Genomic DNA, 19,861 nt, shown 5'->3' with positions numbered 1-19,861 from the left:
CAGTTTTGTACTTAAGTACAGTACTTGAGTAAATGTGCTTAGTTACATTGCACCACTGTTATAAAGTACTATTTATTCAGCTTGGTACCTGAAATTCTGTGTGAGATTTATTATAATCCAATATATTATTCCAAAATATATCATTAGAGTACATATTAATTCAAGCAAATAATCTCACTTTACTTGCACTTTTCATAAAATGGGAAATGTCCAAACGGGGGTATTTCCTCGTTATTTTAGATGTAAGCGTTTGCCGTTTTTCATATTTGTACCTTTCAAAGGTATTTAACAACTCGGTTGTTTAGGGGTAAAATCATTGAAGTGGATTCTAAGTTTGCATGCCCCGTAAGCTGGTTTGTTATGTTACTTTTCCGTATACCTAGTTTTTAATGCCACCAGTGCGTTCTTTCAGCATCACATATACAGCAATAATTAGTAGTAGTAATACTCGATACCACTTTTTCTTTTCAGACACCTCTAGTCTACTGATATAACACAACTATCTGCTGATATCAACGCCAATCCTTCTTTATAACCTATGAACCCATTTATTAAGCCATGGACTTTGGTTAAAACCGCTAATAAATGCATAACTTGTCAGATATTCTAAACCAGGACTACCATAATGGATTGACCTGTGTGTGACCTGCAGCACAGCTTTATGCAAAACAAAACTAGAATCTGTCTCATTAATGAGACAAACTCAATCATCAAGTGTTTTTTTTTCCAAGCATTTTGAAGGTGATTCACTAATCTGCTTGTACAGATGCAGGAGAGTCTTGTTCAGATGTCAGTTGGCTGCTTGAATTCAACAGTGCGCACAAACTCTCACGGAGCTCAAAAGGGAAATGGAAAGAAAATACTGCAAAGAGCCCTCATGGTGGTGATTTATTCGTTTTCTCTCATATGAATGCCATCCACAACTGGATCACACAGAGTACTCAAGTTGGGAGATACACCCTGAAATCTCGTTAAAATGTACAGTACAGAGGACACACAGTTTGTTCACATGAAAAGCTGCAACAGAGCACTTCCTAAAGACAAACATCATTCAAAACATTTCACTGAAACATGTGTTTAGAAATGTCAAACCATTTTTCTCCCATTAATTTCATCCAAATGAAACAAGAAAGAACAAGCTTAAACTGAACTGGTTTCTAACGTTTACTGTAACTTTGAAAGTTAAAGTTGTAAAATGCACTTTCAAATTTTGCATAAACCTAAGGAGGACACTGTTAAATGTAAACTTTCATGTCAGAGTGCAAATAGTTTAAAGCCATTTTAAGATAACACAGCAGGTATTACTATGGGAAAATAAAATCAATTAGAAAAAGGGGAGAATATCAAAGTCTGTGTGTTTACAGCTTTCAAATTATAAAAAGATAAACATTTAATGCAAGCCTCCATTTATAAAAACGTTATCTTTAAAGAGAGAGAGAGGCGGAGACATCTTTGTACCATTATGCTAATTTATCTAACAAGTGAAAAACAATGATTAGAAAAACTTACTTCTGTAGGTGTTCTCTTATAAATTATGTGAAATAATTACAAGCCATACAATAACTTCAGTTTCTAGTGTTTCACAGAGATTGTTAGTGGCGTTAAAATAGAGTAGTAGTGGTTGTAGATGTGAGCACTTTCTTACATTTTATTTTAATGCACACTGACATTATAACGACAACAACGGTAAAATGCGGCGCTGAAACACACATATTGACAGACGGGTTCATCAACCTGAAAATTAAGAGACAATTTGATAATGAACATTTTACTAATTCGTCAAGCAAAAATGACATTTGACATCTTCTAGTTCCAGCTCCTCTGAGGGATTTGCTGCTTTTCTTAGTCGGATATCAGTTTAAATTAAATATCTTTGGATTTTAGGCTGCTGATCAGAAAAAAAAAAACAATTAAAAGATGTTAGCTTGGGCTCTTGGAACTTGAAATGTGCACTTAATCATTCATTTAAAAAAAATAACAATCAACTGATTAATCAAAAATGAAATGAATCTTTGTTTGCATATGAAATGACACATTTTCTAAAAATGTTAACACTCAGAGACTGAACGATTTTTTCCCTGTGCTCTAAAACTGTTCATATTAACACATATTTTATTTATTTATTTGACCGTTCATTTGTTCTGGCTTATTTAACGGAAAAATTATACTTCTGCCACACATTGTTACGGATCCACCAGCTCAAAATGTGCTTTTTATTGCACCCACAGTACAGTACGTAGTGACCTGAGGTTAATTCTCAATAATTTGGGATTTTCAAGATAATGCATTATAAGAACTATATATACACTAGACTCTGTAAACTATAGAACTACTACTATACACATGCTTGTGACTGAACTAAACTGAAATGTATCTTACTGTATGTAAATCATGATATTAGAATAAAAAGGCTATTTATATCAGTGTACTGTCTGCTACACTCTGGACAGGGTAGAAAAATACAGTCTTATTAATTGCATAAAAGGTTTTAAAGCACCTGTTAGATATTTTAAAACAAGTATATTAAGAAGCAATGTCTAATATGCAAAATAGCTCTCAAGACACATCAACATATTCTCATCCCAACTCATTGCATACTGACGCTTTGTCAGACCCCTCAGCGTCACTTTTCAGTCGCAGTACACACGTGCTTAACGTCGTGAATTAAACAAAAACACTTGCTTAGGTTTAGGCAACAAAACCACTCAGGTTTAGGAAAAAACAACATGGTTGGGCTTAAAATTCTACGTTTTTACAGCAGACAAACAGCTGATTGTAAAGTGAAACGTGACGCATGGGACACAAACAGCGGTCTCCTGGACGAAAGCCCTGTGTTTGTTGGAACCATCCACCTCCCCTCTTGGCCGCCCTTAGTGTGTCTTGTCGCTCTTTAAACTACGTCACCACAGCACTTTCTCTGAGCGTTTACTGTTGCTGCGGATGGGTTTACATTCTAGTTAATGGAAAAAGCCCGGTGCGTCTCTTACCGCCTCTCAAGGGTACCTTGTGCAGCTGTATCGAATGCTGACGGCCGTGACAAAGTGTCGGTATTTCACGCCCAGGGAAAGAGAACGGGCTCGACACACACATACGTAAAATAGACACAGTCATCCGAGTATTCTTGCACGTGTATCAGCTGAAGACAAACATGGAGATTTCAGGCTTTGGTGGTTAACGAGATATTAGGCCAATACTGACAGCGGACGGGGTTCAAGTGGAGAGGCTTGTGTTCATGTTAATACGTCCATTCATTTCTAACGGTTAGTACTTCATTAAAATAACTATATGTGTGTTAAACTCAACTCATGTGACAGAGAAGACAATCTAAGAGGTCTGCTAATATTAGTAATGTGTAAGACTAGAGAAGCAATCAATGCTACTGGTGCATGAGCACATAGCGTGCATGCAGCTGTCACATGTATAAATGTCAGGACACACGAGAGAAGAAGCTATGCATGACCACACATGTCCCTGGAGAAGTGTGTGTGTGCGTGTGCGTGTGTGTGTGTGTGCGTGTGCGTGTGTGTGTGTGTGCGTGTGCGTGTGTGTGTGTGTGTGGTTAGACTTTGGGCTACATTGGGATGAAATTTCACTCCGTCAAACACCCGTGCAGGCCCACAGTGCCCTTGAGTGCGTCACCTTGACTTAGGCGTGACACAGGTTACCGCTGGACCCACAGGAGGTAACAATGCCGCAGTTCTTCAGGATGGGGTTGAAGTGGGAGGCTGTGCCGGCACCGGCCTCTCTGGGTGGGAAAGGCTTCATGGTGGAGAGGATCAGCGCTAGACAGTCTGCCACGTTCTTGTTTGGGGCACAGGCCAGAGCAGGTGTGTGGCCTGCAGAGCGCCGACAGGCAAACAATTATCCTACAGTGTCCTTCAGGAACATTTGTTGGCAGGAATAATGGACTGCTTTGTATCGTGAAATAGAAGCATTATTATTCCTGCTTACCTTCCTCATCTACAGCCATGACTGCTGCTCCTCTGCTCAATAACACCTGCACTACAGTGGCCAGGCCTTTCCTTGCTGCAATGTGAAGGGGCCTGTATGAACAAGAAAGACAACTCTTTAATGTAACCATATAAATGGCAGGCGAGTCAATACTGAAAACATGGACAACTTTCTTCTCGTTGCCTGATACAGGGGGTACAAAACCTACTATTGATATTCAATCATAAGTAAAACAAATTATTCATATCTATCAACACATACAGTAGGTCTCACTGAAATATGTTCTTTAAATGCACACTGCATTTAATACTAAATTCAGAATCCATACTGGTTGACTTCTTTAGTCATAAATTCCATGTTAATTATTTCCTACATTTCACAGTTTGATCAAGTCTTGACGAGTTTGTATTCTTAATAAACAGCATGCACTCACATTTGGAGAGCGCTGTTTGTTGCATTTATGAGGGAGGAGTCGCTGATCTCTCCAAGGATCAACAGGGCACACATCTCATGACCCTGTAGAATAAAACACATTATTACAGTAATATTGCTTAAGCACATTATCACTTTGAACAAACTGAAAATGTAATAAGTTGTCAATGTCATATGTGACTGAAAATGTAATCAAATATTTCATTTAATTTGCATCATTTAGTAAAGTCCACACCATGCAATGTTATAGTACCACATTATTATATTCTTACTGTTATGAGTCATTGCAGGGTTAAATAACTTAATTTTGAAAACACATTTGATTACATTCTTTACATTACATTTTCAACAGGGCTTGTATTATATTTTGACAGCTACATTACAGCTACACACATGCAAAAATTATTATTGTGCCACTGCATGCATACAGTACATGCAGTTGAATGTGTATGTGACCTTGCTGCAGGCTAAGTGAAGGGCAGTGTTATTATTGACATCCACCAGGGTCAGGTCTGGCTTCGCTTTGTGCAGCAAGAACTCTGAAATGCAGAAAATAAGACACCTTTCACAACGAACACAGACCTTCAGACATTTAGCAACATACAGTCAGAGCAACAGGGGAACAGATTTATATGGTGCATTAAAGGTAACCATCAGTGAGGACTGTGAGGGTCAAAACAACAGTTCCCAAGTGCTAAAAGGAGACTTAAGAATTCTTGTGTTTCTGAAATCATCATGTATGATTGAGTGCTTGAAAATAAATAATTAAAGAGGGAATAAGGATGAATGAGGGTCTTTACAGAAAACATGTCATGTGTCGATGTGTTTTAAGGTTTCCAAGGTGTAGATAAAAGGTAACACATTTTAAGACACTGACCACAGGAATTTCAATCACATACCAACAGCCATAGTCTGTCCACAGTCAGCAGCAACCATCACAGCAGAGCATCCGCAATGGTCCACAGCATCGACCGCTGCTCCCTGGGCCAGGACCAGCTGGAGCCCCGCAACATTTCCTGAATAAGCAGCCGCATGCAGCGGCGTCCTGCATTCACATAACACACACACACACACGAAAACACTGTTCAATCAGCATCTTTCTGCAAGCTATGAAAGGTCTTTCTTGTACCTTTCAAAATTACAAAATACTATATCAGAGTTATCGGTACATTTGAGGTTTGAATAACTAGATTATACATATCATACTAATTCATACAAAACTTATACATTTAAAATATCCGTAGGCTGATCCATAACCTGCAGTGCTGCATGAAATAGATTTATTATGATAAGTAGAGCTCAGCTCAGAGCAGAACCCACCTTCCTTTGGCATCGCTAACGTTAACAATTTGAGGGCCGACGGTCTTCACTAGAAGTCCAGCAGCAACATCATGTCCATTAACTCTGTGTAGGAAGAACAGAGTTGTAACATTTTGAAGAACCACATTAAATTTTTATTATCAACATATAATAAACATAGAGTATGTGTGATGAGCATTTACTTTCACTACAGTACTCACAGAGCACAGTGCAATGCGGTGAAGAGATTTCCCTCCTGGCTGCTAAAAAGTTTGTTTTCAAGTAAAATGTGTAAACATCCTTCACGCCCTACAGACACAGGACACAAATGGACAAATGATTAATATTCAAATCTTTGTAAAATTGTGGTTATATAGTATCTCACCATGCAAGAGTCTAACAAGACAGGCAAGTGATTAAAGTTACTACAAGGAACGTTTAACTGGTTAAGAAACAGACTCAAGTGATGCCACTATATGACCTACATAAGCAAACGAGACCATCAGCGAGAACATTTCTATTTCTATATAACGATGGTGGATATTCTTAATGCCTGCCATCTGGTCAGATTCCCCGCGATATCAGACGAAACGATTATGGCACTTAAGTTCTTCAGAAACTCCTTCAGTTTGGACTTCAGCAGGGCCCCCGGCAGCAACCAGCCCGCCGCGGACAGACCCATATCCGGCTTCGATGCTGCTGGAGGCCCAGGCCCTTTTGCTGGGCCCGCTGGAGGGAAGGGAGGCACAGGAGTACCAGGACTAAGTGGGGCAGAATATCAGACCCTGCTGTAGTAAAATGAGGTTTTATAAAGGGAGTCTGGAAGCTGCAGGTCTTTACAACACAAAGCTCACCATTTTTGTCCACAGGGGCCAACAAAATCATCACAAAATGAAACTTCCTTGTAGTAACTTTAAAATGAGAGCAATTATGCAAAGGCTAAAATAATGTTGTGGATAAAAATAGTGATGAGAGACTGTGCTGGAGCGGCTCTAAAAATGTCCACTCATACATGTTTTTGTCACGTTTTATCTGTACTCATGTCCATGTTTGCTCTATTCAACATTGAACATAACTAAAAAAATTGTTAGAATTACTTAAGTACATCTGACATGCATTCTTGCCCTGACGTCTCACCGTGGTGGGCAGCCCAGTGGGTGGGCGTGTAGCCTCTGTAGTCCAATATGGAGTCCAGAGGATCAGCTTTCTTAGCAGCCTTTAGCAAAGTTCGCAGTAGCTCCGTGTGGCCGCGGGACGCTACGAGGTGCAACGGGGTCCTTCCCTGAGAGTCTCTACAGAGAGCAGAGGCGCCATGTTCCAACAGAGCAGATACACAGTCCTCACTGCCCAACACGGCCTGCAGCGGGAGGACACAAGATATGATGTGAGAGGAAAACAACACATCTGGAACAACCAGGCCTCTGTAAAGAGACATATCTCTCATTTACATTATTAAGTGCCCTTAGTGAAGTGATAGGACATTTTACACACAAAAACACAGCAAGTACACTTACCGCTCTGTGTAATGCAGTGAAGCCCTTTTTGTCTGCAGCATCAGCCTTTGCTCCTTTCTCCAACAGGATGTGGACACAGTCGGTGTGACGTCCCAGAGCTGCCAGCATGAGAGCCGTCCTGCATACAACAAAAAGAAAACAGAAGAAGAAGAATGTGAGGATAATTCTCTGATCGTGTCAGAACATAAAAATTGGTTGGATTTTCGGTGGGTAAAGTAAACTGACTGCATTATAAGTCTGCAGCTTTCAGAGAAAAAACATGTTTGTTAGTTAAAGGTGGAGTGAGCGATTCTAATCCAATAAACTTTATGTCAAATTCAACAAATATCTCCTCATGGTCCACTAGCTCACTGGTTCCCAACCTGGGGTCCCGACACCTACTAGGGGTCACCAAAGCTTCACGAGGGAGTTGCAAGGCCTTCTTGATTTTAATGGATGTAAGACAACTTTTTAAAAAAAATATACAGTTGGCCTATATCTCAGCATTTCATTCATTTCTGTGAAGAAAACTATATTAAATTGTTATTTTTAAACACCGAATTTGTCAAAAAAGAAGCCTATTAAGTATGTATGATTGTTAATATTAAAAAAACACAAAACAGGAAACTCTTTGATGCAATATACACAGGAAATCTGCTCAAAATTCAATTCAAATTGCTCGTTTTACACAAACTTCCTGCAGTTATTGCGTTCACCATTTTTGGGTTAACTCTACAGTTTATCAGTTGTTCTGTACTGTTATTGTTATGCATTTAATATAATATGAAATATCCATAAAATATGTAATTTAGTCAGAGGTCGTCAGTTTATTCAATGATAGAAAAGGGGTCCCTTAAGGAAAAAGGTTGGGAACCACAGCTGGTTGCTAGAATATTTAGTGACTCACTGTCCTTGTGTATCTGGACTGTCGATGACGTCGGCACTTTGTTCCCCATTGACTAATAAAAGCAGACAGTCCATTTGGCCCTCAGCAGCTGCACAGCAGAAAAACAGTAAAAGAAAAATATCAGTTTCACAGAGATTAATTACATAGAGGATAAAGTTATAACATAAAACATTATGGCTTATTTTCATAACAGTGTCCATCAAAAGACATCAACACAACACTAAAACCAAACTTATACTGTATATTTGTACAAATCTTATTTCATAAAGGATTTCCTTTCCCAGGATTCAACACACACACACACACACACACACACCTGCAGCATGGAGAGCCGTCCTCTTGCGCTTGTGCTCCTTCAGCGCGTAAGAGGCTTGATGCTTCAGCAGCACCTCCACACACGGAGCAAAACCTCTCCGAGCAGCCAGGTGCAGGGCGGTTCTGCCTTCAACGTCCCGCACATCCAGACTCACTAATGTCTCACAAAGCAGACGCAGCGCCTCACAGTGACCATAATACGCCTGTAACAGCAGAATGCATAATAACAGTAGAGTCAAAGGTGTGTAAACATGTGGTCTTCATGGAAAAGTCACATCTTTTCCAGTGTATTCCTTGTAATCATGTGCTACTCACAGCTAAGTGCAAAGGACTGACTGGAATATTACTTTCAACCTCTTCTAGACAGTTGAACGAAATCTCCAGGAGCTGCAAGAGTGAGAGAAAATTTTTTAAAAACTTAAAACTTCAACTACTGTAGGTCTAGCCTGCAATTGATTAACAAGAAAAAAAAATCTAAATATACCACTGACCAGTTCCAGGTGTTGTTTGTTCCCATAAGCGGCTGCATAGTGGACGGCACTGTAACCCTTACTGTTCTTCAGAGTCGGGTTCGCCCCGTTGTCAAGCAAGAAGTCTAAACACCTGAACACACACAGAGCACAGCACTAAGAATCCAGTCTGGGTTTTATTCTTCTTACAGCAACAAGAGGTAATCAAAGAAAGGCATTATATTAAGTGTTTTATAAACATTCACTTCTCGATGTCTTTGGGAAATGCAATAAAAGTTCCGTTAAGTGAAACATGGCTTTTCTGTGCATTGTTCTGGTATTTGTTTTTAAATATCAAGTATATCGAAGAAGCAAAATTTATTTTAATGCGTTTTTTTAATATCAAAATCAAACCCTTTTTTCTCTAAAGAGCCCGAAATCTTACAAATGTTTATATAATCTAACATAAGAAAAGTCTGATTTTCACCTTTTCTCATAATTACACAGATTTGTGACTTTATTCTGATCTCTGATTTTGTTCTTAATAACTTTTTAAAATAATGGAAAGGTTCGCTCTGTTACATCAAGTCAACACATATTTCAGTAATAACTCAGGGGTCGGCAACCTTTTTGATATGAAGTGCCATTATTTAAATGTTCCTGTTAATCAGTTAGCCATATCAAAACCATATCATATTAGGGTTAAAATTAAGTTTAATTATGACGTCAAATCAAAATTTAAATCTTCACTGGATCTGTAATTTTATCAAAACTACCAATAGGTGTTGAAGAGGTAATTTGGCATGCGGATGAGAGAGCACTTCAACATTTCTAAAAAACTCTCACTTATTGCAAGTGTGCCATTGGTTAAACTACCTTGCTTAAGGTTGCCTACACCTCCTCTAGATGTTATTTACTGACTGAAAGACAAGATTATTGTGGATTCTACACCATAGAGCATGTCTAATGTATAAAGATAAAAGTTGATCTACTTTATGATTAAGAACATGTGTGATGATATTAATATGTGACTTACAGAGAGGCTTCTTGTTCCTTTCCCTCACAGTGGTCAGGCTCAGAGTTTGTTTCCCCTCTGTGGAAAGAAAGACGGACACTTTTAAAACCGGCTTGAATGAACTTGAGATAATCAACAAAAAAATAAATGACAGTAACTGCTCTCTCACCCACAAAAGGTGTGTGAAGCAGCAGCATAGTGCAGAGGGCTGCAGCCCGTCAGGTCCAGCTCATTGACCTCAGCGCCGGCTCTCACCAGGGAGATTGTGCATTGGCTGTTCCCGTTAGCTGCAGCATAATGCAAAGGAGATCTGCAAGATGCAACAGCGGACAGCAGAGATATCAGGTAACACCAAAGCAGAGTTTATCTTTTAGCTATTCTTAGCTACTTACCTTCCCAAATGGTCTTTTACATCCAGGTCAGCAACGGCACTATTCAGCAGCAAGTTCAGACAGTCAACATTTCTGTCACAAGAGGAAAAAAGCAGTGTTTCAAGAAATGACACGACACTTGAATATATAACACTTTCAGAATGTTGGAAGAAATTGATAATGTATAATTTATTGTTGCATTTTTATACCGTATTAATTTGCATTTATTGTTTGTATTAATTGGCTAAAATGATGATGATCAATGAATGAAAATAAGTTCAGAAAACATATTGACAGTAAAACAGGAAGACGAGATTTAAGTTACTCAATGGATTTTATGATGACCAAAATCCAACAAAAAACATGAAGATATATAATTTCCACAACAAGCAGAAGACCTTCCTAAAATTTAGACAATATTAAGACATGTAAAATTATACGTCGAACTGTCTAGATGATGGACATCATATTGTAAACATACCGGAAAAACAGTCCAATATCTTTTACTATGATCAGTTGAGAAACGTACAAAATGCTGATTTTTATCAATAAGTCAAACTTTTTAAGTGTATGTAAATGTTGTCACAAAAGTAAAAATATGTTGAGTGTGTTAGCTCACCCTCCAGAGGCAGCTGCATGCACACAGGTCCTTCCGTTGTCATCTAAGCTGTTTATATCATCCCCAGTTGACACCGCTTGAGACGGCATGATGTAAAACTGGCCTGAACGATACACAACCAACAATAACACTTTGTGAAATGGAAACATTTTGAGTTGTGTCAGTAATAAATATGTAAAAAGGGAGAGGATAAATTAAGGAGCACAGCTCAGGGACTATTGATTGATTCTCACCATTGGACAGTAACTTTCGACAGCAGTCTGGAAATCCGTAGAGCGACGCCAAATGCAGTGGAAGCATCCCATGAATCCCCTGTCTTTAGAGATCATAATAAAGATTATTTACTGTAGTATGTGCTAAGATGGGAAACCATTTTCTGTATGAAATTGTAATTTGTTGGTTTGGATGTTGACGTATCGACAGAGAGTTTGAAGCTTAATATTTTGTCTGCCGATATACTTCTTAGGGCATGAGTCCATATAGCATCTTTTTCTAGCTGAGTAGCGGCTGCAGGGTGCTGTGGAGCACTTCATCCCAGCGTTTCATAGAAAAAGCTAACATCGCCCCTTTGCTTTTAATAATCTATTTGGGCTACTATCTTTTTGTTTGACATTGTTTTTTCATCTTGAGGATCAACCGGAGGATGCATGCCCTCATACTTTGTATGAATGAGCTTCTTATCGCTCAATCTGACAGCCGTAGAGCAAGGAGGACGATCCGACGGAGACGACTCATATGTCTTTGTTATGATAGTGTCAGTCTGACATATAAAGCTCAGGATAGACAGACAGAGCCAAAACAAGCTTCTCCTCCATTTTCTACAATGACGTCTCTAGCGCTTTTCTGAAAAGTTCAGTGATTTTTAACTAGTAGTGCTGGGAGCGGCCACACAAAAAAGGCGGAGTCCTCAGAAAAAAGACGCTGGGTGCAAAGCCTTTTCTCGATGCGGACGCATGTGCTCTCTCCTCATTGGGAACAACTGAAAAAAAGACACTGGCGCTCAGAAAAAAATGCTATATGGACACAGACCCTTAGCCAGGAAGCAGAACATTACAGGTGCAATAATTGAGTCTGCATGTATGTGTAATAATGTTTTATCTTGCAGCATAACTGCAAGAGAAAAAAAACAAAACACAAACATGACACAATGTCAGGTTTGGACAAACTTACCTGGTCTTATCAGCACCGTTTGTCAGCAGAGTGCTGATCAGCAACTCCTGACCATATCTGGCAGCAACATGAAGAGAAGTGTTTCCAAACATATCAGCACACTCAATCTCCCCACCTGTGTACAGAGAGAAACAAAAACATGATGTGAATATTTTAAGTCAGAATATATTAAAAGGGCACAATTACAATTATTGTATTACAAGACAATGCCGGGGATAGTGTAAATATTTTACCATTTTGGATCAGAATCTGGGAGCCTGTGAAGCGCCCGTGCATAGCAGCCATGTGCAGAGGGCTCTTCCCTTCTTTATTCTGTTAAACAGAGAAAAAGAAAACCATTTAGTTAAAAGAATGGCATACATCATCATAATCTGTACATTGCACATTCAATCCTCTGAACAATTATCACAATCCAGTAATACATAATTATTTCTTCTTATTGTTCTTTATTATTAAAAGACAAGCTCTTTACCTGCACGTTGACATCGGCACCATTGTTGATTAGCAGTTCCAGACACAGCACCCCGCTGGAGGAGGCGGCAGACAGATGCAGCGGCGTGCTGCCGTGGTGGTTGGGCTGATTGATGTTGGCGCCACAGTTCACCAGCTCAGTGGCCACGGCGTCCTGCCCCGTGTGACAGGCCATGTGGAGCGCTGTGTTCCCAAACATGTTAGGTTCATCGATCTGAGAGATGAAGGAGGAAAACAGTTGATGAGTATAAAATGAAACATGTCTGGTGATGGACCAACATGAAACCAAGCACTGCAGGATACCGATGTTATTGATGCCTAATCTTATATCAAACCATTATAACTACAGACTGCTGTGTTTTGGGAGTGTAATTGAGCAGGATGTGGAAACATTTCTACAAATAATCTACAAAACCTCTGCAGCAGGATCGAGCACATTTAATAATATCATCCTTTACAGAACGGACAGTACAGGAAACACATGACAGCTGTAATAAAACATTACGATTTGAGTTGTCTTATAGTGATGTGACTGAGCCATTTTACCTCCACCGCATGTCTCAACAGATGTTTGATCACGTCTAACTGTCCACTGGCAGCTGCAGCATGGAGCGGAGTGTATCCACGTTTGTCTTTGCACATCACATCAGCACTGTGAAACACCAGCAGCTTCACAACCTCCACATGTCCTGAAAGAAGAGCTCAACATTTAGTACAAGTCTTTGTCATGTACGCACATCACAGCACACCAGTCTCCCCTGTTGGCCTGTTTGCAGACTGAAGCACAGTTAACGTACAAGAAAACTTGTCATGTTTGCTCAGGAGCAGGTTCACCATTCACCAGACTTTGACCTTGTTCAGACAGACTTTTTTTTTTTTTTAAATCAACGGCCAGTCTAATATAAATAGACTGAGGTTGTGTTGATAAGCCAAGCAAAGTATGTTATTGAGTGGGGGGCTTAGTGTTAAAAGGGGGAGAGAGAGGGAATGACATGCAGTAAATGGGCTGCGGGTCGGATTCGAATCCCGGGCCGCTGCGGTAAGGACTCCGCCTTGGTACATGGGGCGCCTGCTATGTACATTCTCTGTAAACACAGCTTGACACTTAACTCTTGTTCCTCAGTGAAATAACCTTTTGCTTCTTATAGCTGGGATTGGTAATGTGGAGAAACCAGCAGAGTATACTAGATTTTAAAAATCATTCAACAGAAAAACTCAGCCCAACTCTTTTCTGATGAAAGTAGGTAGCAGCACTAGCTCCAAGAGTCTCTAAATCTAGCGAGAAAGTCGCCAAGTCGGCAACAATGACAGTCCGTCCTTACAGGCCTCCCTCCAAAGCCCCTCCCCCACATTTATAATTATGAACATAAACAACCAACATGGCTATTACGGTGTCACACTAGCAGCTTATGGAAGACTCTGGTGACGCGCAATGAGTGAACTGGCAGAGTGCGCACAGCAGACAGGCAGGTAGCCCGTCCAATTATTACATTCGGGCCAAATGAAACGATTTGATGGGTTTATTACAGTCCTGTGACAGCCACAGATACCAGATGTTTTTCATTTTCTTGTCAGAGCATTTGATTTATCGACTGCTGTCCGGATGTAATGAGAATTACAACAAATAGCAAAAAAGTTTTTGAAGATTACCAACCCTAGCTTTAAGAGTCTTTTCTGCAAAAATAGTAATTTCTGCACGTGGTATATTGTGCAATATTTACAGTATTGTTTTCAGCCCACAACAAAATATAAATTGCCACAACCACAATATACACATGCATGATACGAGTTTTTCAATCCCCCAACAATATCCCAGACAAGTGTCATATTGTATGTTTTATAGTTAAATGATTGGCAACAACTGACTGACTTTAACTTTACTGACCACCGTCAGTGGTTAGAGTCAGTTCTCATGTATTTTTGTTGGGATTGTTGTTCTTTATGACAGACATCTGTTCTTCCTTACATTCATGCAAGAGAAAGTTTTCATTGTGGGTAAAAAGTGACAATATATTTGTGTCTCTTAGGAGACACTTACCAAGGTATGAAGCCCAGTGGATCGCCTGCCTTTCCTTCTTATCTTTGGCACTTATATTGGCACCTTTGCTCTGGAGCAAGTTCACCATCTGCAGAAGCATAATAAGTGGGTCAACCATTATGTCTATCAGCTCATCCCCTTTCTATCTATAACTACAGTTATAGATAGAAATGATGGTGTCAGTTTGTCTTGACAACAGTCTTGGAAACACACTCCAACACTTATTCTAACAGGTCACTGGTTATATTTTGGCTACACAGATGAGCAAATATTGTGTGAAACTATGTTAAAGGGATAGTTCAGGTGTTTTGAAGTGGAGTTGTATGAGGTACTTATCCATAGTCAGTCTATTACCTACAGTAGATGACAGTCCACACGCCCCAAGCTTGGAGAAGCAGACAGGAGTTACCGAACGGACGCAAAACAATGTACTGCTGTGGATGGGGCCGCCAGCAAAACGTATTTTAGCCACCTAAAATAAAGGCTCGCCTAAAAAAATCAATATCAGTTTAAGTGTATGCTATATTTAGAATATATTTGCCATTTTACCTTGCCATGAGACAACTATACAGTCTATGATTCTGACGGGGAGCTGAAGTCGTTATCTATGCTCTCGCCAAAACAAACTTTGGTTAGTTCGTATTCACCAAAGCAACAGCACAAACTAACTAACCGAATGAGGAAGCGGTAGACCAGAAACCCCCGTGTTCTGCAAGGTAAAATTACAGTTTTTTTCAATGGAGTCTGGTGGCTTTGGCGAGCGCATAGAGGGATACAACGGCCTCAGTTGTCGGAAAGGGCTCTTTGACGGCAGGGTAAAGCAGTGTTCTAAATATAGTGTACACTTAAACTGTCAGTGATTTTTTTTTTTAGGTGAGCCTTTCTTTGAGGTGGCTAAAATATGTTTTGCTGCTGCCCCCGTCCACAGCACTACATAGCTTTGCTCCTGTGCCGGTACTCCTGTCGTCTTCTCTAAGCTGGGGGTGTGCCAACCGTCATCTACTGTAGGTAATACACTGACTATGGATAAGTACCTCATACAACCCCGAACTATCACTTTAATATATCATGAGAAAAATGCCCTTTTCCACAATGCTGAAACAACTGCCAGAAACCAAGTAAATGTCCCCCAGTCATCACTCACTTTTCCTCAAGTAAATCTACTTTCCAGCATTGTTATGTATTGAAATGATAACTATAAACATATGGGTTTGATAGTTACTTTAGACATGGAAAAAGATCAGGAGGAAGACTTTGGTTAATACTATTAATAGTTTACCTCTTCATGGCCGCTGTGCGCTGCATGATGCAGTGGTGTCCTTCCTGTCCTGTCGGCAACATCCACGCTGCGCACATGTGGAATCAGAGCTTTGGCGCAGCCTGTGGCCCACTTTGCAGCTGCCATGTGTAAAGGTGTATGCCAGTATTTGTCTTGTGTGTTGACCTCTGCTTTGTGCTTTAGTAGCAACTCCACAGCTTTCTGAGGAAGACAACGTCAAACATTACAATCACGTGGTCACATCCTTAGAAAAGTTCTTCTCCCTCTGTGTTTTGAAATAGGAGCATACTTCATTTTGAGAGGCAGCTGCTCGATGTAAAGGAGTCAGCAAACCCTGGTCCTTAGCGTTGACATTTGCACCTGTAACAGAGAGGACATTTTTTGAGTGTTTTGGGTGAATTTCAGTTCCTTTGTATTTGATTGACTCATTGTATTAATTACTAGAAAGGCTGATTTGTAAAAAGATACACGTGTGTGTAGTAGATGATGAATAGATGATAGGCTTTCCATTGACTCCGACATATTTCAAAGTGAGATAAATGTTTTTTCTACCTGAAGTAATAAGTAGGTCCATAGTGTGGACATCGCCCAAATAAGCAGCAACATGAAGTGGTGTGCTTTGTTCTTGGTCCTAAGAGAAAAAAAAACACACATTGTCCTCAATTTTATCACATCATCCATGTAATATATTACAGTATTTTGTTATATTCTGACTCAAAATAATAACGCGGTTAATGTGCACTTTTGACTTTTTTAAACTCTTGCCCTACATGTTTGTATGAAACTTGTTATCAAACTGACATTTTGCATTAAATGTGTCCAGAAAACTTGCTCAGCAAACTGTCAGTAACCAAAAACAAACACAAGTTTGAATTTACAATTTAAGAAAAGCTGTGCTGGCAACTAAGAAAGCCACGGCGAGTAGTCTACGGCAGAGATACATATAGCTGAACCATTCGTACAAGCTCTAAACATCTTAACTCAAAACATAATGCATGCAAATTTGACACCACAACTTGCAAAAAAAACAGCATGAGTATAGAGTTAAGAGGATAATATTACCAGTGAATTGACATCTTCACTCTCCAACAAAAATGTCACTTCTTCTGTGTTTCGGCTGAATATAGCCTGGACCAGTGGAGACTGAAAGAGACATGTGACATGAAAAACAGACGAAGAAAAAAAAATGTATGTTAAAATTACATGAAGGTGCAGTTCATTATGTTTTCCAAGATAACATTTTTGCAAACAAACTACAAAACTCATAGAAGAGGTCATTAAATGCAGTTTCAACAGAACAGCTTCCATCAGCAAATTTGTTGAAACCCACTTGGGATCTTAAATACATTCATGACTTTGCTGAAATGCCATTAAAAACCTTACATGAATAAAGAGTAAAGACTAAATAACCTCTTCTCTGTGCATTTCCAGGAAAAAATGTCAATGTTTAAATTGCCTTGAGACACATATTTTAATTGGATTGATGCATTCTGCTTCAGTCAAGATAAGGACGAAGACAGTGTAATGCATTGGCATCTATTTGACTGAAGAACAAGAAGATTTGTGCCAAACTCCTAGCACTTTTTTGAGAATATATTTAGAACATTTTGCAATGACTAGCACAAGATTTGTCTTCCACAGTTAACGTTAAGCAAACATAACATTATATAGATAGATAGATAGATAGATAGATAGATAGATAGATAGATAGATAGAAACTTTATTGATCCCGAGGGAAATTCAAGTTTCCAGCATCACAGTTCCATAGTGCAAAACATGTTAGTAAAAAGGCAGTAAAAAAGTTAGTAGTGCAAAGTACAAAAAAATATAACAGATATAAAAATACAAGGAGATGAAGAAAACTGTTCAGACTGAATATAGTGCAGGGTAACAGCTGTGATACAGGACTATTAAAAAAGTGAATATAGTGCAGAAGAGACTGTTAAAAATGAGTATAGTGCAGGGTAACTCCAGTAGCTTAGTCTATGAAAGTGCACTGTATGGATCCATTAAAAGGGATCTTAAATACATTCATGACTTTGCTGAGATGCCAATAAAACCGTTACCTGACTGAGTAAAGAGTAAAATAACCTCTTCTCTGTGCATTTCCAGGAAAAAATGTCAATGTTTAAATTGCCTTGAGACACATTATGTCAATTGGATTGATGCAATCTGCTTTAGTAAAGATAAAGACATCACCTACAACTCTGGCATTTATTTGACTGAAGGACAAGAAGACTTGTGCAAAACTACTAGCACTTTTTGCAAATATATTTAGAACATTTTTGCAATGACTAGCACAAGATTTGTCTTCCACAGATAAGCAAACATTAACATTATGTTCTAGAGAAGAGAAATATGGATCCATCTAAACATTTAAAAGTTTGTCAGGGTTTGTACTTCATGTACCAGGAAGCCAAATCACCATAATTATAGAGAATAAGTGCAGAACAAACGTGAAACATCGAGCATCAAAGTGAAACTTAAGTGTAGTTTTGCATGGCACAGAATCTGTAACATTAACATTAACTAGCCTTGTTAGCAAACTTTGCTCGACATGTAGCTAACATGACTAGCCAACTGTTTGCAGTGTTTGTGAGAAAGTTAACTGTTAGGTATCTAATGTTGTATTTTATTTACTACCTGGTCCTTGATATTTCTTAACTCCATGTCCCAATCAGTCTGGAAGCAGCTTCATTGAGACTGAGAGTAAAGTTTGACTACATGTCACTCTGCAGCTCTGGAGCAGCTAGTTAGCCTAGCTTTAGCTTTAGCTTTACTTAGCTCAGGGATGATAGGAGATGTGTAGTCACGCCGCAGTTATCGCGAGAGACAGTTAAAGAAACGTGATTTGGAGGCATTGTATGTCACGTCAGTAATATAATAATATAAACTTGCCGAATATTTGTTCTTGTATAAATGTTATTTTCTGTATATTAGTATGGGTTTAAGTTGTTTTAATTTAGCCAATGTTTTTTTATTAAATCAATCTAGATTAGTTTATTGTGAACCTGGTAACATTTGATCTTCATAAAATAAAATAAATAAAATAAAATAAAATAAATTAAATAAATTAAATAAATTAAATAAATTAAAAAAATTAAATAAATTAAATAAATTAAATAAATTAAATAAATTAAATAAATTAAATAAATTATCAGCTTTGTATTGAAAAATGTAATTAATGCATTTACTTAATTGTGAACCTGGGAACATTTCATCTTCATAAAATAAATTAAATAAATTAAAATAAATAAAATAAATAAAATAAATAAAATAAATAAAATAAATAAAATAAATAAAATAAATAAAATAAATAAAAATAAACAAAGACAATTAGCAGCTTTGTATTAATTCCTAAAAATAATAATTTGATTTATATATTTACTTTATTGTGAACCTGGCAACATTTCATCTTCATAAAATAAATAAAATAAATAAACAAAGACAATTATCTGCTTTGTATTAATTCATAAAAAAATATGTATCTGGGCTCAATTGGAAAAGTTATGGTCATGGCAAAAATAAATAAATAAATAAATGATGTGGTTCGAGCCCGTGGTGGTATCTAGACATTTTATTTTATTTCTTATTCTGTTGTTGGTCAATGGTGCTTTTTATATATAATTATATAATATTTATACATAAACCTATTTTCCACTTCTTGTATACATAGCAGTCCTGTCTATTCCTTACCTTTATTTGTCCAGCTTTGTCGTCCTTGTCTCTAGCTGTTATTTCTATTTATGTGTAAGTACATTGAGAGAGATGCATTCAACTGGAGTCAAATTCCTTGTATGTATGTATTTGGCAAAAAAATCTGATTCTGATTCTATGTAACATCACATTTACTCAATTACTGTAGGCTACTTAAGTACCTATTTTCAATTCATTTGACAATTCAGAGGGAAATATTGTACAATTTATTCCAATACATTTATTTGACAGCTTTAGTTACTACTTACATACAAAACTTACAATGATGATATATATATATATATATATATATATATATATATATATATATAAAATAAAATGCATTTCATTTCTAT

General features: G+C 38.2%; 1 protein-coding gene across 2 annotated transcripts; it reads right to left on the bottom strand.

Moving 5' to 3' along the window:
- Positions 1-875: 875 nt before the first annotated feature.
- ankrd52b (ankyrin repeat domain 52b) lies at positions 876-18,618 on the bottom strand. Of its 2 annotated transcripts, XM_074631716.1 has the most exons (29): positions 18,453-18,618; positions 16,872-16,952; positions 16,362-16,440; positions 16,099-16,169; positions 15,810-16,010; positions 14,531-14,618; positions 13,039-13,181; positions 12,494-12,706; positions 12,255-12,333; positions 12,022-12,136; positions 11,085-11,167; positions 10,852-10,954; positions 10,254-10,325; positions 10,031-10,171; positions 9,883-9,939; positions 8,889-9,000; positions 8,713-8,784; positions 8,399-8,600; positions 8,083-8,170; positions 7,197-7,314; positions 6,820-7,039; positions 5,904-5,991; positions 5,704-5,787; positions 5,283-5,428; positions 4,840-4,922; positions 4,385-4,467; positions 3,952-4,043; positions 3,640-3,836; positions 1,634-1,734 (listed from the first exon to the last, which is right to left on the bottom strand). In XM_074631716.1, exons 1-28 carry the CDS (start codon positions 18,477-18,479, stop codon positions 3,646-3,648), a joined length of 3,132 nt encoding a protein of 1,043 aa, XP_074487817.1. In that variant the 5' UTR covers positions 18,480-18,618; the 3' UTR covers positions 1,634-1,734; positions 3,640-3,645. The 2 variants fall into 2 exon arrangements, with proteins under 2 accessions (XP_074487808.1, XP_074487817.1); XM_074631707.1 differs by having other exon boundaries at positions 876-3,836.
- Positions 18,619-19,861: the final 1,243 nt, after the last annotated feature.

Source organism: Sebastes fasciatus, chromosome 1, assembly GCF_043250625.1.
Source record: "Sebastes fasciatus isolate fSebFas1 chromosome 1, fSebFas1.pri, whole genome shotgun sequence".
NCBI classification, from domain to species: Eukaryota; Metazoa; Chordata; class Actinopteri; order Perciformes; family Sebastidae; genus Sebastes; species Sebastes fasciatus.
The sequence above is the reverse complement of the archived record's forward strand: the minus strand, read 5'-3'. Positions and strand labels throughout refer to the sequence as shown.

What these genes read in the sequence shown, in the direction of transcription:
- ankrd52b (XM_074631707.1), bottom strand. Translation starts at nt 18,479, where the DNA reads ATGGAGTTAAGAAATATCAAGGACCAG. An exon ending in GTTAGCGATGCCAAAGGAAG is followed by an intron (nt 5,429 to 5,703) that starts GTGGGTTCTGCT and finishes ATGTGAATGCAG; the next exon opens with GACGCCGCTGCATGCGGCTG. An exon ending in ACAAACAGCGCTCTCCAAAT is followed by an intron (nt 4,044 to 4,384) that starts GTGAGTGCATGC and finishes TTGTTCATACAG; the next exon opens with GCCCCTTCACATTGCAGCAA.